Here is a 20,565-nt window from a genome sequence, read left to right on the forward strand (position 1 = left end):
TGGAATGTGCAAGCTGGCAGTAGATTTGTCGGCATGATTGATTTTTCCACTGGTAGGACAACACACAGTCTCCCACGTGTGTCCATGGAGAGAGACGTCACCAATACAATCTCTTTGTCTCTGTCATTTTCCCTGTCTTTCTTTGATTCTTCTCGTCATTTTCTCTGCTGTACTGCACCCCTCTTTTTAGTACTCTGCACTCTTTATCCCTAACCTCTGAAGACAATCTTTCAAGTTTTTAGACCATGGCACGAGGAGCCCACACAATCTTCACAGTCATTATGAGAAGCATAATGTACAGTAGCTTGAACACATTCCAGTTCACCCAATTCAAAGCTATAATCACACATAACATACAGGGGTTGGAAAAGTGTGTCAGTGTGTGTCCGTTCCCTACACAACAGCCCAATAAGCACTGCCCACATCAGCACAGGACTCAGTGGTCCCCTATAAATAGGTCACTAACTGCTTGTGTGGAGATGTTACAAAATAGTAAATCATGTAGATGATGTCATCAACCTTTTCATTGGCTGATGAAGATGGGTGAAAGCTTTTGTGATGTCAACTAGTGCAACCAGTTCTTGTGTGTATACAGATGTTTGCATAATTTTAAATATATATTTCCATGGAAATAACTTGAATGACAAAGTTAATGTAGTACATTAAGTGAAATAAAGTCTGTAAGGGCTGTAAAGGCGTGTAAAACAATCAAATGTCAAATGCTATCATCGCATTTTCTTGACAGATTTTCCTCTCATATCTATGATATTGTATAGCAACAATATCATACATAAATCATAGGGTATAAAATAAATGAAATGGCAAAATCACTATAGGCCTCACTAAGGAAACACAAAGAAAAGGAACAAATGACTGAATCAGTCAAGAATACATTTGCATGAAAATGTGTATGAAATACATTACTGTGCTGTCAAGTACTTTTTCATATTACCTGCGTGACTTGAGTGACCTTTTCTGAGACGTTCTGCGTGCGGTCTTTAATCTTGCTGGGCGCTATGATCTCTATCTCTGTGGGGGAAGGTGGTCTGAGACGGTCCGAGCCAAAGGATATTGTCACCTGAGGGATGTGGCCAATGGCGCGGTGCCGCATCAAATCGGAGTCTGAGGTGGAGTTTAAATTACTGGGCTTCAGATCTGAGAAAGAAATATTACATCCTCTAGTAAGCTTTCATCACAGTAGTGAAAAACACAGGGCTTGATTAAAACAATGCCATGCCATGTGATTTGCATTGCCATCCTGTATACGTCTGCTAATTACATTGCGGTCTATGTCACTGTTTGTATGCAATAATGAAAACATGTTATTATAGACATATGAGTCATTTGGACACCTGTATAGGGACAGAATAAACTCTTTAGAGCTTGCGCACACACATGCAGTGCGGCAAATGCATCAGGGGTGGCTGAGGGTAATCACAGTTGCACAAAAGCATTGATTAGGGCTACAGCTACAGAAATAGGCCTGTCAAGTCTTATTCTGGACTTACAGAGACTTAAATGATACAGTTTAACATGTTCGAATGGGCCTCTTTGTTATGCACATTAAGACATTACGCTTTGTGCTGATTTTTGGCGCTGTTCCATGGACTCCTTTAGAAAAGCACACTAGCTCATTTTTATCAAATGCTACTTATATTTTAAGCTAATTAGTTTTGACTTGTTATGTAGTCAAGAATACATTAAAATATAATGCTCATTTTCCATCAAAAGCATTTTCTGTATTCTGTCAATGGTACACCTGTTTAATCACAGCTAAGAGATGAAAGAGCTGATCAAACAAGGCCCCATGCAGCAATAAGCTGACAACCATCTGTTCCACTCAAGCCCGCATGGGGTGTCTCCGCTCGTGTCGGACATATTTAAATTCTCAGACTTATCATTTAAAACAATAATGTTTACGACAACAATAATGTTTACGGCGTTTTCTCCACTGTAAAAGTCTGTTAGAGGAAACAGTTTCACATTGGTAAACATACTGACACAGCGGCTTAGGAAGACCAAATATGTTGCACCCTATTGGAAAGTGGAATTATGGAAGCTGGTTTCCATCACCGAGGAAACAAAAAAGGTCATTCTCACTTTACGTCTCACAATTTTTGTTTCATTTTTCATATCATATTTCATATTTAAGTTATTATCATCTAATTATTTGCACGTTTATATCTCACAATATGACATCTATCACAATTTATCATTTATAACAGTTTTCTATTTTAATATATTTTAAAATTGAATTCCTAAAATAAAAAAATAAAATTTGCAGCACAATTACTCCAAAACTGATAACTCCATTCCTGAAATGATGATTTGCTGCTCAAGAAACATTTCTTATTATTATCAATGTTGAAAACAGTTTTTCCGCTTTAGAGCTTTTGTGGAAACCCACATATACATTTTTTCTTTGATGACTTGAATGTTCAAAAGAACAGCATTTAATTTAAATAGAAATATGTTTGTGTTAATGTGTTCAGCATTTTTTTTTAAAAACAGACCCCAAACTTTTGAACAATAGTGTATAAAAAGGTGGCTTAGTGTCTGTGGCAAGGGGGGCGTGGTTCAGCGAGGTCTGCAGCGGGAGAGAGGGCCACGGGACGAGCGGTAAGTGAGTGGGTTGGACGCAGATTAATAACACCTGTCTCTTGTTCCAGTAATGAGCGCGGAGACGGGATAAAACACCAGCGGAACCAGAGACCAGGAGGAGAGAGAGTCAGGACGGTTGTTGCCAAACCCATACAGAGACTGAGTTGCCGGAAGCCGGAAGTGCCGACCCGGAAGTGATCGCTATTGTTTTGAGTCTGAGAGAAGCCACACTATTGAGTGTGTTTGACTATTGAGTTACAAAATAAAAGCGCAACAACCGTCTAGCCGACCCCCGTGTCCTCTTCCTTCCTCACATTCACGAACTTTGCTACACTGGTGCCGAAACCCGGGAAGGAAGTAGGACAGTGCCGCCGCCATGACAACGCCCTCCGCCTCGCCATTTGCGGATGTCATCAACTCCCTCGCGGTCCTCCACCAAGAACACCACCAGGCGTTGCTGGACCTTCGGACCGAACAGGAGCGCCGCTTCGAGGCGATCGTCCAAGGCCAGCAAGAGGACCGCGAGCAGTTCCGGAGCTGGATGGACCGGGAGGTTCGCGCCGAGGTCGCCGCACGGGCCAGCGCACCGGTTCACGTGCCCCTCCAGAAGATGGGGCCGGAAGACGACCCCGAGGCCTTCGTGGACCTATTCCAGAAAGCCGCGGAGGCCTGCGGGTGGCCCCGGGCACAGTGGCCGGTGCGCCTCATCCCCCTACTATCTGGAGAAGCCCAGGCGGCCGCGCAACAACTACCGGTCGCGAACCTCCTGGACTACGATGATCTAAAGAAGGCCATCCTTCAGCGGGTCGGCCGGACCCCGGAACAACATCGTCAGCGTTTCCGGTCCCTGGAGTGCGGTGAGTCCGGTCGACCCTTCGCGTTGGCCCAACAGCTCCGGGACGAGTGCCGCAGATGGCTTCTGGCCGGCGGCAGCGACGTGGACCATGTTGTCGATCTGGTGGTGCTGGAGCAGTTTATCACTCGGCTCCCCAGGAAGACCGCCGAGTGGGTCCAGTGCCACCAGCCCACGTCGCTGGAGACGGCCATCAACTTGGCGGAGGACCACCTGGTGGCGTGCCCGGGGGTCGGCGAACCCCCATTAACTTCTCCCTCTCTCTCTCCCCCCTCTCTCTCTCTCTCTCGACCTGTCCCTCTCCCCAGGTCCCGCCCTCCAGGCCCTCCTCGCGTCCCCCCCAGAGGCCGGGGTGGGATGGGCCTTGGACCGTCTGGGAGTTCGCGGGTCCCGCCCAGGGGGGCGGGGCCGCTGGGGGCTGGTAGTGACAATGGCTCTGGTTCCGCCCCCTTTCCGCGCTCATCCTCCAACCCACTCCCCGCCGCCGGGGCGGCGGGTAGGCCTGGGCTGGCCTGCTGGCGGTGCGGCGATCCGGATCATTTTGTGGACCGATGTCCGATGATGGACATCGGAACAATGATCCGGATCCCGAACGTCCAGCGGACCACCCCCGATCAGGCAGGAGAGTACCAAATTCCTGTGAGTATCAAGGGGGGTACATATCAGGCCTTGGTGGATTCAGGATGTAACCAAACCTCGATCCATCAAAGCCTGATGCAGCCTGGGGCATTGGATACAAGCCGCGTGGTTAAGGTGCGGTGTGTGCACGGGGATGTGGTGGAATACCCGGTTGTCCCGGTCACGATACAATTTCGGGGGAAAAAGCATAGTGTAGAGGTGGCGGTTAGTCCACACCTCTGGCATCCGCTAATTCTGGGGACAAATTGGCCCGCCTTTTCGGCGTTATTGGGGTCGTTATGCGCGGATGCCGCTTGGGAGAAGAAGGCGCGGAGGGGGGCTGCGCGAGTGCAGCTTGGGGAGACTGAGACGGGACCCTTGAGGACAGCTTCAGCGGAACCGAGCGGGGTCGAGAGACTGATTCTCTCGGACCGCGATGACTTTCCGCTGGAGCAGTCACAAGATGAGACCCTCAAAAATGCCTTCCAACAGGTCCGATCGATTGACGGTCAGTCTCTCCAACCTGCCTTGCCTGTCTCGTATCCATATTTTGCCATAATTAAGGATCGGTTGTATCGAGTGACCCAAGACACTCAGACAAAGCTAGATACAACCCAGCTGTTAGTACCAAAGAGCCGCCGGGAAATGCTTTTCCAGGCGGCTCATTCTAACCCAATGGCGGGCTACCTGGGACAGGCGGCCACGCTGAATCATTTAATGACCCGATTTTTTTGGCCAGGCATTCATGACAATGTGCGCAGGTGGTGCGCGTCTTGTCCGGAATGTCAGTTGGTGAATCCACTGGCCGCCCCAAAAGCGCCATTGCGCCCCCTTCCATTAATGCAGGTCCCCTTCGAGAGAATTGCGATGGACCTCATCGGGCCATTAGAGCGATCCGCACGCGGACATCGTTTTGCGCTAGTTATCGTGGACTACGCAACACGATATCCGGAAGCAGTGGCTCTCCGCAACATCTCGGCGAAGAGTGTTGCGGACGCACTGTTTCGTTTAATCTCCCGGGTGGGGATTCCGAAGGAAATCCTCACTGATCAAGGCACGGCGTTTATGTCACGCACGTTAAGCAAATTGTACGGATTATTGGGCATTAAATCCATTCGAACCAGCGTCTATCACCCACAAACAGACGGCTTGGTCGAACGATTTAATCGCACTCTTAAATCCATGATCCGTAAATTCGTACAGGAAGATGCCAAAAATTGGGATCGGTGGTTAGAACCCCTCTTATTTGCTGTGCGCGAGGTCCCGCAAGCCTCCACGGGGTTTTCCCCCTTCGAGCTTCTCTACGGTCGGCAGCCACGGGGGGTGCTGGACGTCCTACGAGAAACTTGGGAGGAGGGGCCTTCGTTGGCCAAAAACGAAATTCAGTACGTCATGGACTTGCGAACAAAACTCCACACATTGGGGCGGCTATCTAGGGAGAATTTGTTGCAAGCCCAGGACCGCCAGAGCCGGTCATATAATAGGGGTACTAAACTACGCAAATTCACACCGGGAGAGAAAGTGCTCGATCTACTCCCAACGTCGAGCTCAAAATTAATGTCAAAGTGGCAGGGGCCGTTTGAGGTCGCACGACAGATAGGTGAGCTCGATTATGAAGTGATACGATCCGATAGGAACGGGGCACGTCAAATATACCACCTCAACCTGCTAAAAAAATGGAATGAGGTGGAATCGGTGTTGTTGGCAACGGTGATCGGGGGAGAGGATGATCTCGGGCCAGAGGCGAGCATTAAAGCGCAATCAGTCGCGTTGGCCCCTGGGGGAGATCACCTCTCACCGTTACAACTCACTGATTTATCGAAATTGCAGGCGGAGTTCGCTGACGTGTTCTCGCCCCTACCGGGACGTACCGACTTGATTCAGCACCATATCGAGACCGAGCCGGGCGTGGTAGTTCGCAGCCGGCCGTATCGCTTGCCTGAACACAAGAAAAAAGTAGTTCAGGAAGAATTAGGCGCAATGCTCGACATGGGAGTAATCGAGGAGTCCAACAGTGACTGGGCGAGCCCGATAGTTTTGGTTCCCAAAACAGACGGCTCGGTCAGGTTCTGTGTGGACTACCGCAAGGTGAACGCTGTGTCGAAATTCGACGCGTATCCAATGCCGCAGGTTGACGAGCTGCTTGATCGGTTAGGCACGGCTCGATTTTATTCGACACTGGACTTAACAAAGGGCTATTGGCAGATCCCCTTGTCTCCATTGTCCAAAGAAAAAACAGCTTTCACCACGCCGTTTGGATTACACCAATTTGTCACGCTTCCTTTCGGCTTGTTCGGGGCACCCGCAACCTTCCAGCGACTCATGGATAGGATTTTGCGTCCCCATGCTGCATATGCTGCTGCGTACCTGGATGACATAGTGATTTATAGTCACGATTGGCAGCGGCATATGCAGCATGTGAGGGCGGTCCTGAGGTCGCTGAGGGGAGCGGGGCTCACGGCCAATCCGAAGAAGTGTGCGATTGGGCGGGTGGAAGTAAGGTATCTGGGCTTCCACTTGGGTCATGGGCAGGTGCGTCCCCAAATTGATAAGACTGCTGCAATTGCAACCTGTCCGAGGCCCAAGACCAAAAAGGAGGTAAGACAGTTCTTGGGGCTGGCGGGATATTATAGACGGTTTATACCAAATTATTCGGACCTCACCAGCCCTTTGACTGATCTTACTAGAAAGGGGCTACCAGATACGGTCCAGTGGACGGAGCCGTGTCAACAGGCTTTTACCCAAGTGAAGGCTGCTCTATGTGGCGGGCCGCTTTTACACTCCCCTGACTTTTCTCTCCCTTTCTTGTTGCAGATGAAGGATACCAACGCGCGGATCACCCGTTGGTATCTAGCTCTTCAGCCGTTTAAGTTCAAGGTGGTCCACAGGCCGGGTGCTCAGATGGCTGTGGCCGATTTCCTCTCCAGAAATGGGGGGGGGGGGGGGGGGGGCTGCAGGCCGGACGGCTCCCCGGCCTGAGTCGGGCGGTGGGGGTATGTGGCAAGGGGGGCGTGGTTCAGCGAGGTCTGCAGCGGGAGAGAGGGCCGCGGGACGAGCGGTAAGTGAGTGGGTTGGACGCAGATTAATAACACCTGTCTCTTGTTCCAGTAATGAGCGCGGAGACGGGATAAAACACCAGCGGAACCAGAGACCAGGAGGAGAGAGAGTCAGGACGGTTGTTGCCAAACCCATACAGAGACTGAGTTGCCGGAAGCCGGAAGTGCCGACCCGGAAGTGATCGCTATTGTTTTGAGTCTGAGAGAAGCCACACTATTGAGTGTGTTTGACTATTGAGTTACAAAATAAAAGCGCAACAACCGTCTAGCCGACCCCCGTGTCCTCTTCCTTCCTCACATTCACGAACTTTGCTACAGTGTCCTAAACATTTCTTTAACACATAAACAGGACAAGAAAAATCAAACAATATTTTATGTTAAGCCCTTACTTTATAATTTATTTCTATTAGGGAAAAATGTGATGTGTGTTTTTATTATAGCTTCATATTTTTTGCTTCTAAGAGAAAATCAGTGTTGTATTCTGAGTGTGGTCCTTTTAGTGGATCTTTGTGAATTATGGCTTTGTTTGCAATGAAACTGGGTTCATCTATGTCGATTTCAGTACATTAAGCCTTGTTAAGCATTTTATATCCCCATTAAATCATATCTGATGATCTAGATTAGAACAAATGCCAGTAAGTTTTAGAGACATCCAAAAGAATATTCTATGACTATAATGACTATTACTTGGTAAACGCAGAATCATACCTTGAATACAAATATTTCTAAATAAACTTCTAATCTGTGATATGAGATATCATCTTTATTTGTTCAATCAACAGGAAAATCACACAGAGACAGGAAGATGCTATGCTGACTTTGGATTCAAACTTGCCTTGATGTCTTTCTACCTTCAAATACTGTCTGATAAGGTAGAAGTAATAAAGTTTTGACTGTTTTAAGAACTAGATGATTGCAAACACAAACACATACCGCTCCACTGGTCCCTCATGCCATCGATGTCATGCAGCGAGGAGGCTCGACGCAAGCTGTGAACGCTCTCTCTGGAGTGGCCGTGCTTAAGAGGGGGTCCGCCAGGCTCTAGCCGGTCTGAGGGCCGTAAGAGTGGGGACGAGAAGCCACATGAGGGGGTCTGCTGAATCAAGGCCTGGGTCTCTGATTTTAAGCAGCTGTCTGGAGACATCTGGAGGTCTTTCAGGGCCACCTCTTCATGAGAGGGCTGCAGGAAACACAAGAGGAGAGCTGTAGATCACATGTCTGTGAGAATATAAACGTATGTATAGTATATGCCTGCGTGTACCTGAAGGTAGTCCACCACTACTCCCTCAAAGTGGTCCGTAGGGAGGGATGGCTGCCGTTTGACACGGAGAGAGGGCATTCTAAGCCTCATCTTACGTCTCTGACCTGATACAGAAACACAATTAAATCATTAAAAAGAAAGATATATCAGCTCAAGCTCAGAGGACATAACTGGTGAGAAACAAGTTCTAATCTTTCTGGTTCTGAAGGGTGGCAGGTCCTTTTAGTAGAATCTGACAAATCTGAGCATGATTACCTGAGCATTAAACCTGTGAAGAAAGACCCCTTTTTTCTCTAATTTAAATACATTGCTGTCTAGGATAAGCTAGATATTAAGATATTAAAGAGATGTCTAGATTTTTATATATTAGATTACTAAGGCATGAAACTGGGCAGGTGACTAAAAGGTTACCAATCTAAGATGCTCAGTTAAAAAAAAAAAAGGATAAAAACCTTTGATAATTGTCAAATTAGTTAGATAACTAAATATAATAATCACAATTTATTTTATTATATTTATTTTATTTTAATATGAATATTTTATTATTTTATTTCATTTTTATAATTTATTTAATATTTTTATTAAGATTAATATTAAATATTAATATTATTGTTAAAATGACTATTTACACAACAGTTCTCTCTGGTTCTCGAATCTGATTTTACAGCCATGTGATAGCAGTTCCGCAGTTCCTCACAAAAGAGGGTTTTTAAAAACACACTGTTTTTGTTTCTTATTAAAATACACACACTTTATTTACAACATTCAAACTGTTGTATAAATTAAATATCACACGCATAGCCATGCGATATTGCTCTATAGCAGCACGGCTGATATAGAGCCGTGCTGTATCAGCACCTATATCAGCTACTCATGTGATATTGCTTATTTAATAATAATAATAATAATAATAATAATAATAATAATAATAATAATAATAATAATAATAATAATATATTGTATACTAAAACGTTAAATATTTATTTAATTAATGATAACAATAATATAAAAAATGTATTCATTTAATTTTTATTTTATTTGTCAACATATAATTTAATTAAATAACATGATAATAATTCACATATTATTATTTATTTTATATAAATTTGTTGTATATGCATGTCTATTATTGTTATCAATAATATTACAATATTACTTGCAATATCTAAAATAACGAAATATAATGATATATAATAATAATATATTTAAAAACGAATACAAGTCGTTTCATACATTTTTAACTCATGTTAACTAAATACATCTCAAGTCTAAAATAAAAGTTAAATGCAACACTGAACAGAAAAGATGGCCTAGCATACTTGCACTTCTCATGAACACTGACAACTATCTGACACTACCTTTATCAAATACTGCATCTGGCTACACCTACACACAAACAGTCACACCAAGCACAGCAGTCAATGTGCTTCCTTTTAATGCTGTTATAGAAAGATTCTCTACACAGAGAAAGGGACACACACACCTGCCTGTAGCCAACTGTGTGCCATCCGTTGTTTGATGCCACCTTTTTTCATAGAAGAGTCTAAAAGCTCCTGGAAGTTCAGGATGAACATGATTACAACTCCTTCCTCATTCTTTACTGGAACGACGTCAACTAAACATGGCCTACACACCCCTGAGACAGGAGAGAAAGAGAAGTCATGTAGTTAACAGGGATGTCAGAAAGCAGAGATGTACAAAATACAGCAGAAATTTAGTTTAGTTTTCATGAAGAGCTGTTATAAATACCAGTGTGAGGGCTGTGAGTAGCCGAAACACACTTGCACAAACACATAATAAGACACCCACACACAGGTGCTGCTGATCGGGGGGTCTGCAAGTTTACATAAATCATAAAAAAGGGGAGACTGTGGAGTGCTGTAACATTATTTCAGTGTGTGTGTGTATTTTCTGTCTTAAAACTTTGATATAATAGAGGAAGGTATTATGGAATGGGAAAGAGTGTGGCAAAACATTTTTACTTCATCTAGAAATCCCAATCACCAAATGATCCATTATAACTTCTGTCACAGAACTTACTGGACCCCACTCAAAAGATATCGTATTGACTTCACTTTTAACCCCTTCTGTGATAAGTGCTCTGACCAACAACTTGGATCCTTTTTCCACATGGTGTGGGAATGTAAAAAAAAAAATCTAAATTTTTGGAAGGAGGTATGCGCTACTCTGTCAAAAATTCTTCAATGTTCTATACCCATAAGCCCCTCTGTATTATTACTGAATGACGACTCTCAGCTGAATTTCTCTGAACTGCAAAAAATTATCTGGCTGGCCGGTTTAACATCTGCGAAAAAACTGCTAGCACAACACTGGCTTCCACCTCACTCCCTGGATGGTTTCAGCTTCGGGACCTTATAATGTTGGAATTATCCACGGCCCGTGTGAACTTGGCACAAATCTCTACATTAAAGATTTGGACTATAGCTGCTGAAAAGATATCCAAGTATATTAGACAAAGTAATGATCAGGACTCATTAATACTTTAATAAATCCTGTGGCTTTGTTTTTCTGTTAATATCTCCATGCATTATGTACCCCATTGCACAGAGACCGCTGGGTTAAGTTGGGAGGGTGGGTGGATTGGTATATGTTTGCATGACTTAAAAAAAAAAACTAAAAAAAACTGTTATAATGTTCTCATATTTATTGAACTGAATATTAAATTAAATTAAATTAAATTAAATTAAATTAAATTAAATTAAATTAAATTAAATTAAATTAAATTAAATTAAATTAAATTAAATTAAATTAAATTAATATGTTACTGTATATGTTACTCTTGGGATATATCATTAGGAAGCATGGTATCATGTTTCACTTTTACGCTGATGTAACTCAGCTCTATATTTCTATGTCCCCTTACGAAACATACCAATTCACAAAAATAACTGAATGCATTTGCTGCTATAAAAATTGGATGACTAGTAATTTCCTACAACTAAACAGAGATTCCAAAAACCCAAAACTTCTGCAAGTAATAACCTAGAATTGGCTGCTCTGTCAAGTCTTTGTCATCAGGACCCGGGAACACTTCTCACAACATTCAATGTACTTGCCATAATGGCATCTACGCTTATATTAGTCTCTCTGTTTCATCCTTATCCCGAGGTTGCCGTATTCAGACCAGACCTGCACAAAGAGATGACCACAAAGCAGCCCTGAATGACCACAACGACTAGACCTAGAAACAGACCGCCTGTGAAGACCATCAGTGTAGATCCTCAGCAAAGACTATGAGAACCAGACAAGTCAACAGACTCCTATAGCCAGCTACAACTCCTTCCCACCAAATGCTGGCGTGATGTATCCCGATCTTCAATTAGAAGAAACTAGGTTAAATATTTTGAAAATATATCAATCCACAATCTGACTTGTGATGCAGCTCGGAACCATATTCCCACCATCCATGTTCATTCATTTGGCCAAAGGAGAACTGATCCCTCGACTGAACCTGGTTTCTTTATTATGTCACCTGATGGAGTTCTTTGCCACTATCGCCTATGGCTTGCTTAGTTGTGGACACTCATTGATTTGACTGCACTAATACTATCGGAGGAGAACTGAACTGACTTGTTTCATAATTCATGAACTTTACACAGTTATTGAACAAAACTGAATCATCACTGAACTGATTTCATCTGAATAATGGCCAAGTGTGTTTGCATCACTAAACCATTATTTTCCGCTTTATATGAAACAATCAGTATTGTATAAACTTCTATATAAATAAAGGTGACTTGACCTAAAATAGAAAACAGCTATTTATTTTACATTGTGATGATACATTTTCGATCAAATATATGCACCCTTGTTGGGCATCAAAGACTTCTTTTTAAAAAAATATTACTGACCCCAAATTTTTAACAGGAGTGTGGATGAAAAACTTGTGTGGATGTTTTATGTCAAATTAAAGACAATCTGCTAACTCACCAGTACTTGTCATTTAACTTCCACATCCGGTTCATGTATAAGTGTTTTCACCCCCGGGGATCATTTCTAATAGGTAAACTCCCTGGTCTCCAAACCTCTCAGACAAACACACAGATGCACTGAGAACATTTAGAGGTCACTTATATTTTGGCTATGAGGCTTTAAACATATACTCCCTTTATGAGGCGCATGGAGCACGAGAGAAATCAAAGCATCGTGAGTTGTACTTTTAACCCAGACATGACGATTAACAGAAAGGTACTAAAGGAGATAAACGAGATGCAAACCAAAGTAATGAGAACGCAGAGCAGAGAGGGATAGTCAAAGGAATGAGAAGGGAGTGACGGGAAGGAGGACAGAAAAACCAGGGAAAGAACAGCATGATTAAAGTCAGCCAGACCCCCCTCAGCTCTTGACTAAAGCAGGCCATCAACCACTCTAAATATAGACCCTGCCCTCACACACACACACACACACACACACAAAGGTGCTGTTCATTCTCCAGCTCAACTATGACACAGATCGAGATGCTGTATCCACTAAAATATGTGACGGATAAAAAGAACAGAGGGGTGGTGGCACGTGTGAGTGTGTGCATGTCAGCCTATGCGTGCATCTGCGCTCAGTGCATTAGTTTAGTGATAGGGGTGTGAGTCTCTAGAGTCCTGTTGTCATGGTAATGCTATCTGTGCCCTGCTTCCCGGCCGAAGGAACACCTGTCTACTTTCTAGCTGAGCTACAATGAATGCAGACACGCACAAACACTGACTAAACGACGACGTGCAGAGAGCCAGTGACTCCATTCATCTGTTCCTGTCTGAGGAGAATTAAAGAGAGTGCCTGTGAAATAGGTGGCTCTGTTAGTCACACAGGTCTCTGTATTAAGCCAGTCCACCACGGGATGGTTAACCATAACAATAGCAATAAAGATATAGTTCTAAAAATCGCTCTAAATATAATAGAATAATGGAATCTACATCATGACTATAGCGATAACGACACAGACAAATAATTCTGTCAGGACCACAACCGTCAAAGACGATTAACATTGAGTTTTGGATTGGTGGTCTGGTTCTGTTCTGTGCAAGAACTCCCCGCCCTAGCATGGAAAAGATCAGGGATTGCAGCGATAATCCCCTTATAGGGTAAACAGAATAAACAGAACCAACATAACTGTATTACAGATACCATTAACGGTCGTTATGACAATAAATGAATGTAACAACATAATCAAGATAAATGACAGTCTGATTCGAAAAGGAATACCAGAAGGCTAAGTCCTGTCTGTGGAGAAGAGGAGGAGCTGGGGATGAAGGAGGGTAATTAGCTCCTGAGTAACATGATTAAGCTTCTGATAATACTGAAGGTGGCCTACAGGGATGCTGTGATGTGTCATATCCTTATACATGGATCAGCTGGTGCGAGCTTAACTGACTTGACCTGCCAGAACTAATTCTAATGCTTGATCATCGCTGGAATCACTTTCTGAACCATTTTTTTTTTCAGCTAACAAAAATTATTTAAAAAAAGACAGCCAATCCATCCTGCTTTAAAGGTTAGTTCACCCAAAAATGAAATTTCTCAAGATGAACAAAGGTCTAACGGGTTTGGAACGGCATGAGGGTGAGTAATTAATGACAGAATTTTTTGGTGAACTATCTCTTTAAGAATTTAAAGTGGCAGCAAACAGAACTTCAGCATTAGAATAAACAGAACGATATCATCTGCCGTTGTGGTAACATAGCCAATCATAGTAACATAGTAATCATTATTAGTTGTCTTTATAGTTATCGTTCTTGGTGTGAACAGGCCTTTACTCTCCATGTTTGTGTGTGTGTGTGCTCAATGAAACAGTGTCATAACTGAAGATAGAATAAAAGAATGATTTGTAGATATGGCCACTTGTGTCTTTCCAGTGAAATGCTGGTAACTATTCAAAAGATGCCACTAAAAACCTAAGTTCTAAGTTCCTTTAAGGCAAGGTAATTGTCAGCGGCTGTAAATAAAAGTCAGCGGCTGTCTTACACTGTCTCTTACACTCAACAAAGCTGCATTTATTTGATCAAAAATACAAAAAAAAAAATGGAATATTGTGAAATATTATTACAAATTAAAATGACTGTTTCTGTTTATGTATATTTATTTATATATTTTCAGCATCGTTAATCCAGTCTTCATGTCTCAAGCCCTATTTTGGTGTATAAGGAAAGTGTAAGTGAAATCCATGCCATGCCCAGCATACCTTCCTTAGAGTAGTACAGGATCTCCACCTTGCGCTCTTCTGAGCCGAGCAGGGCCTGTGCCAGCTGTGTCAGGGCGCTCTTCATAGTGCCCGGCCCCACCAGGAACTGACACGTACAGGACTGCTGCATGATCTCTGCCCGCGAGAAACCAAACATCTGACAGAAGCCCTCATTGCAGTAGATAATCCCACAGTTCTTCACCTGGGCGTTAGCAATCAGGAATTTACGATCTGGTCGGATAAGGGTTAAGAAAGAAATTAATAAACACGAACATTTCAACTGTTATCAGTAAAAAAAACAAAAACAAAAAAAAACATTTAAAAAGTGCATTTAAAACACACTCAACTTTTGTAAGAAATGTTGTCATATTATAGGCCTATAGGGTAAGTTGTCACAATAGGCAACTTCTTCTTATCCTAAACTATTATTATAACAGCTATAACTTAACTTGCAGCATTTAAAACAACTTGTCCCAATCTGACATGAAAAATTATGGAATTAACAAACTTTTTTTCTGTTATAATGAAACAAACATTTTATCTAGTTCAAGAGGGTTGTGAACGATGTATTTAAATAAACATGTTTGAAAGCAACATACAAAAGAACTGTTAGAGAAATGAAAAGTGATCACTTTTATAACCACACTTTCTTACTGAGAGTTACTAGTTTTCTTCCCTGTGTCTTAACTATATTTTATCCACAATCCAGGATAAAAATAGTTGTACTCGATATAAAAGTGTGAGATAATTAGTGAAAATGTAAATTTTACAATTATTAGCGACCTAATAGGTCTCATTTTTGTATTACTTTAGTTAGTAGTTGCTTGTTAGCACGCATTAGGATATTGGTGAATTATTAATAAACAGTAATTAGGAGTAATTTGATGCAAATGTCACTAATAGTTAGTTAATAGAGAGAATTGGACCCTATTCTAAACTGAGACCATAGTTTTAACAAATAACTTTTTTAACTTTTTTATAACTCTTTTTTTCCAGGTTTATTCTAATTTTAAAAAATGTACACACAATTGATGATTGAATGGATGCTATTGATTTGATTCACGTCTAGTCTTTTCATGTGTCTGCTTTTTCTATCTCCTTCTTCTCCCTGTATCATACAGAACGTTTTCTGTATTTCCGATATGAACAGGAAATCTAATGACAGCAGTGCTATTTTTGCAGCAAGAGCTGAATCACACATCAGCTTCAACAGGTGGAAGTAACAGTTGATCTTAAGGCAGATAAGAGGGAATGGAAATATTTATTGGCCCCTTTTAGCAAATTAAAATATATTCAAGGGTATGTTTACCAGTGCATCTAAGGAGTCAGGACACACACTGCCTGTTTTTATCTCTGGATCTCAGTGTTATTTCTCCATCTCTGAATGTTAATTGTGTTTGGTGACAGGTACTTTAATGCCCCTCAGCATCAAACTCATTATCGCCTTTTTACTTCAGGAATAGAACACAATGCACTGAGATGGTTGCCTAGCAGCTGCAAAATGACACTTAGCTTTAACTGATAGAGTGAAGGGAGGAGCTGCACTCAGGTTTACAATATGCACTGGCACATATATGCTGATAACTGATGCATGGAGTAAAGGGAGAATAAATGATGAATCATTTGCTCACAAATAATAACTAACATAAAGCAAAAGCAAGCCAAAGCTGTGAGAGTAAAGAACTCAAAACAAAGTCTCTTATACATGTTTTTGAGAGTTCAAAAATATGTGACAACTACTGTGAATCATGACTAAAGCAATAATGATTAAAATGCCTCTAATTGATCAAATTTTATGCTGGAATCTTTAAAGGAATGTGAAACGTTATTAAACGTATCACTCGTTAGCATCTATTTGCCTAAATACAGACTCTGGCTAACTTTAACATTTATCATTACTAAAATGCTAAAAATCCTGTTGCATCTTATATTTTCACCTGTATACAAAAATAGAAGACTTTTACTAAGATACCGTGACCTTCTTTATTTTGACTTCTGGGGAAAAGGGCCTTACAGAGCAGGCATAGGCCAGGCTTTGGGTTTGGGTTTATCACGGGGGAAGACTAATTAGGGCATGGATAGAGATTAAGGTTAGGATTTGGATCTCAAATTTCAAAGCGCTCTTTATAAAGATAAAACTTGGAAACCTTCTGCTAAAGATGCTTCCTCCTTTAGTCTTTAGGTACTTTAGACACTCAAAAGTTCGCAGACGTGACCTAATGAGTCAGACCTACCTAATGAGGTAACCCGAGGTTGTGGGTTCGATTCTCAATACCAACAGGAAATGACTGAGGTGCCCTTGTGCAAGGCACCCCACAATCGCTCCCCAGGCACTGCAGCGAAGGGCTGCCCACTGCTCCGGGGGTGTGTGTGTGTGTGTGTGTGTGTGTGTGTGTGTGTGTGTGTGTGTAGGCTACTCACTACTTCTAGTTCTCTGTGCACTAACTTGGATGGGTTAAATGCAGAGGACAAATTTCGAGCATGGATTACCACACTTGGCCTTCACATGTCACTCACATAAACAGTGAGTGAAAGGATCAAACACGCAGTTACAAGACAAATGTGGTCAAATACACATTGTAAATTGTTAAATAACTAATGTTGGTAGGCCTATATAACTGATATTACGCTAATTTCTAAGCGTTATGTGTAATGACACATCTGTCCAAAATCAGGAAACCTGATTGAATTAAAAAAACAGGTGCACGAAATTAATAAACAAACGCGCGCACATATACAAAGAAGAATGGAAAAACAGAGACAGATGGGTTGTTAGCAATTTTCCATATTAGTCAAGATTCATTTTTTCCACTACATTTACATAATGTAGACTAAATAAGCCGGGTTCGTTGAATTGCTCTCATGATCAACTGCCATGCAAATCATCTCAAATTGATACTCATGCATGCCGTGACTGACCTACACTTCTAATGGCCGCTCGAGCCCTGACAGTTTCTCACGAAACTATACGTAGTATATATAACTATACGTAGTACGTATACGACCCCCCAATTGCTAAATAAACAATAACATTAGGTTACTACATCTACTATTTTAGACTACAACAACTTTCTTAGCTATAAAATAGCTTCTCGCCCAAAGAAAGAAAATAAAAAGTTTTAAAACTCACTTTGCCCGTCGAATTTCCGGATGATGGTGTCCAGATAGGTGTTCTGAAGAGCAACGTGTCCCCGGCGCACAGGCATTTTCACGCGTGGACAGATTCAAGAGCCCTCTTATTCTGGTTCTCTTCTCTCTCTCCCTCTTTCAAGGACGACCGAGCAAGACAAAATACGATAATCTAGAACTCGTACACATTGTACAAGAAACAAGTGTTTATAGCCCCAGCATTAAACAAAAAGGGCACGTGAACGCCAATGGTCTCCTCGCGAAAGTGAAAAGTCGCCGAGTCTTAATGCGAGATAAAAATGAAGCCCGTTTGTATGAAAGCAAATGTCTTGCAGTTTCGAAACTCTCGCGCCGTCAGATGAAATGTCGCTGCGTGCGGTGGAAACGCGCGGATGTGCTCTCTGAAACCAGACGAAACATATTCTGAAACAAAAATAGAGGAACAACGCGAGGCAGCAGAACTGACGCCGGACACCTCAGAGGCTTGGTTAATGAAGCTCGTTGCTCGTTGTGGAATAATGCGATGCGTTCACAGGGGACGCAGTGGACACAGCTGTCACTTTTGACAGAAGGCAGATGCGCGCTCATGCTCCTCTCTCTCTCTTTCTCCCTTTCAGAGAGCGTTTATCTATGTCCTAGTGGGATGCGGTCCACCAACGAGCACAACACCATAGCAGCACAGTACCTTTTACTATACTGTCAAATAGCATTTACATTAAGGGCTAGGCTACTATTTAATTAATTAATTTAATTAATTAATTAATTAATTAAGTTTATTTATCAGGGACAATGTCCAAAATACATTAATCTTACGAAAATATGTTTTGTACCAGAATTAATGCACTGTAATATATATATATATATATATATATATATATATATATATATATATATATATATATATATATATATATATATATATATATATATATATATATATATATATATATATATATTTGGTTTAACTTAAAAAAGTAAGTAACCTGGTTGCCTTAAAATTTTGAGTTTATTGAAATAAAAAATTTGAGTTGATACAATGAAGGAAATTTGTTTAATAAATAGAAACTCGAAATATTATTGTATGTGAACCACATAAAAATAAATTTGATAAATCATGAAAATAGCACTATTTGGCATGTTTCACTGCGTCATCAGAAATAAAACACACAATTACCCAATATGCTTACAAAATCTTTAAAATAATATTTTAATAAAGGTTGTCAAATCTCAAAAATGTTCATTGTATTAACTCAAAAATTTAATTTCAATGAACTCAAAATTTTAAGGCAACGAGGTAACTTTTTTCTAAATATTTTTTTACAGTGTGCTAGTTTCCATCTGCAGTCCCTGGGCAGGTGCACACAATTTTAAAACATTACATTACAATGACTTTCAGTAGCACTAAAAAATACATACAATATTAGAAAAACACTGGGCTGCCTATGCAGCAGAAGGGCAAAAAAATTGAGAGACAACAAAGAAAAAGGCTGTTGTCGTCCCTGTTTCCAAATGAGTATAGGAAAACTGCAACACCCATAATGCACCTGCAGCCAACATTCTATCACTAGGCATGATGTAGTCCATGGCCACTCCCACCAATCGTCTATGAACAGGCTTAACTTTCTTTAGTAGGACATGCTGCTTAGAAAACTTTCAGTCAATGGCATCAACCTGTAATGTTCAAGAGTTCAAGAATTCAAAGAGTAAATGTTTAGTGCGTTACTTCCGGTAAAGACAGAAAAACCTCAGTGTTTGTAGTCAGCATTTCAAACTGGATGACCAGGCCACAGGGAGAGGAAAAAACTAAAAGAAAGGTTCTGTCAGTTGTGTCCCCCAACTCCTTAAGTAAAACATCAACAATTGCAATTAAGAGTTTCATATTTATCATAATGCTGTTTAAAGAGGCAAAGTACATTTTTCAGTGATGAACCTACCTTTACAATAGGCCAATTTCACAAGTATGGTCACTCTATAAAGTTAATTTTGCTACGGTCTGCATGTGGTTATTAGGCGCTTTTCTCAAACTTCTTATCTTTTTCTGTTTTGTTTGTTTTCCAAGTTGTTGTTATATAATCTACAAAGAAATGTATTTGTGTATTTGTTTGTAGCTTATATGGCCACTCAGGGCATGTTCAAATTTACCAGCTGGTGGTTTTAAAGGGGTCATGAACTGAGAAATCAAATTTTCCTTGAGCTTTTGACATATAAGATAAGAATATTCTGTATGTTTCTCCGTTACTAAACTTCCTTGTTAGTCCAAAAACAGCAACGTAAACCAGAGAACGACCAGTGATGTCACTCGTAGGTTTTCTGAAGAGCATTTTTGAAGCCTTAAGTCAAGAAGTCAGCCATCTTGACAGAGCACTGGATAACTGAAAATGGGAAAAGAGATGGGACATGGGTGGAGCTATGGTGACTGGTTGATGAAACCACTCCCGCCAAGCTCAACCATAGTGGCAATCCACCTGTCACTCAAACTCAAGGGGCCCCGCCCTTAATTATGCAAAAATGTAAAGCTTAATATAATTTAAACAAATGAGTTATACAGAAAAAAGTCATCCCTTAAAGTTAGCTAGATCAAAACCACTTTTTGTTCCAGCCTGTAAATTTTTATTTTTTTTAAATTCTGTTTTAAAGTTGGTCATTTTAACGTACAGATCTTATTCCTTATTGAAGCCTCTCTCTAGCGGCCATGGTCGATTAATTGCAGTTTAAGTCACTTCCGTGTTGGCTTCAAGAAAGGCCGTGGGAGGTTGCCTTGAGAATGACTTACTGTGAGAAAGACTGCCTCTGCAGAAGATGATCAACGCCTACTTCGTTGGAACTTTGGCCCCGCCCACTGGCGTGTTAATGC

The 20,565-nt window shown here is 41.6% G+C and overlaps 1 protein-coding gene across 2 annotated transcripts in view; it reads right to left on the reverse strand.

Moving 5' to 3' along the window:
• Positions 1–18,318, reverse strand: part of kcnh6a (potassium voltage-gated channel, subfamily H (eag-related), member 6a) — a 39,364-nt gene extending 21,046 nt beyond the window's left edge. Inside the window, exons 1-6 of one of the 2 annotated variants that reach the window (XM_067415933.1) lie at positions 17,713–18,315; positions 14,583–14,813; positions 9,873–10,025; positions 8,390–8,493; positions 8,062–8,308; positions 953–1,155 (exon numbers count right to left, since the gene is read on the reverse strand). In XM_067415933.1, coding sequence (XP_067272034.1) covers positions 953–1,155; positions 8,062–8,308; positions 8,390–8,493; positions 9,873–10,025; positions 14,583–14,813; positions 17,713–17,788 — 1,014 coding nt within the window. In that variant the 5' untranslated portion in view covers positions 17,789–18,315. Of the gene's footprint in view, positions 1–952; positions 1,156–8,061; positions 8,309–8,389; positions 8,494–9,872; positions 10,026–14,582; positions 14,814–17,712 lie in introns of both variants that reach the window. The other variant, XM_067415942.1, reaches the window with a different exon arrangement.
• Between the last annotated feature and the right edge of the window lie 2,247 nt (positions 18,319–20,565).

Source organism: Pseudorasbora parva, chromosome 2, assembly GCF_024679245.1.
Source record: "Pseudorasbora parva isolate DD20220531a chromosome 2, ASM2467924v1, whole genome shotgun sequence".
NCBI classification, from domain to species: Eukaryota; Metazoa; Chordata; class Actinopteri; order Cypriniformes; family Gobionidae; genus Pseudorasbora; species Pseudorasbora parva.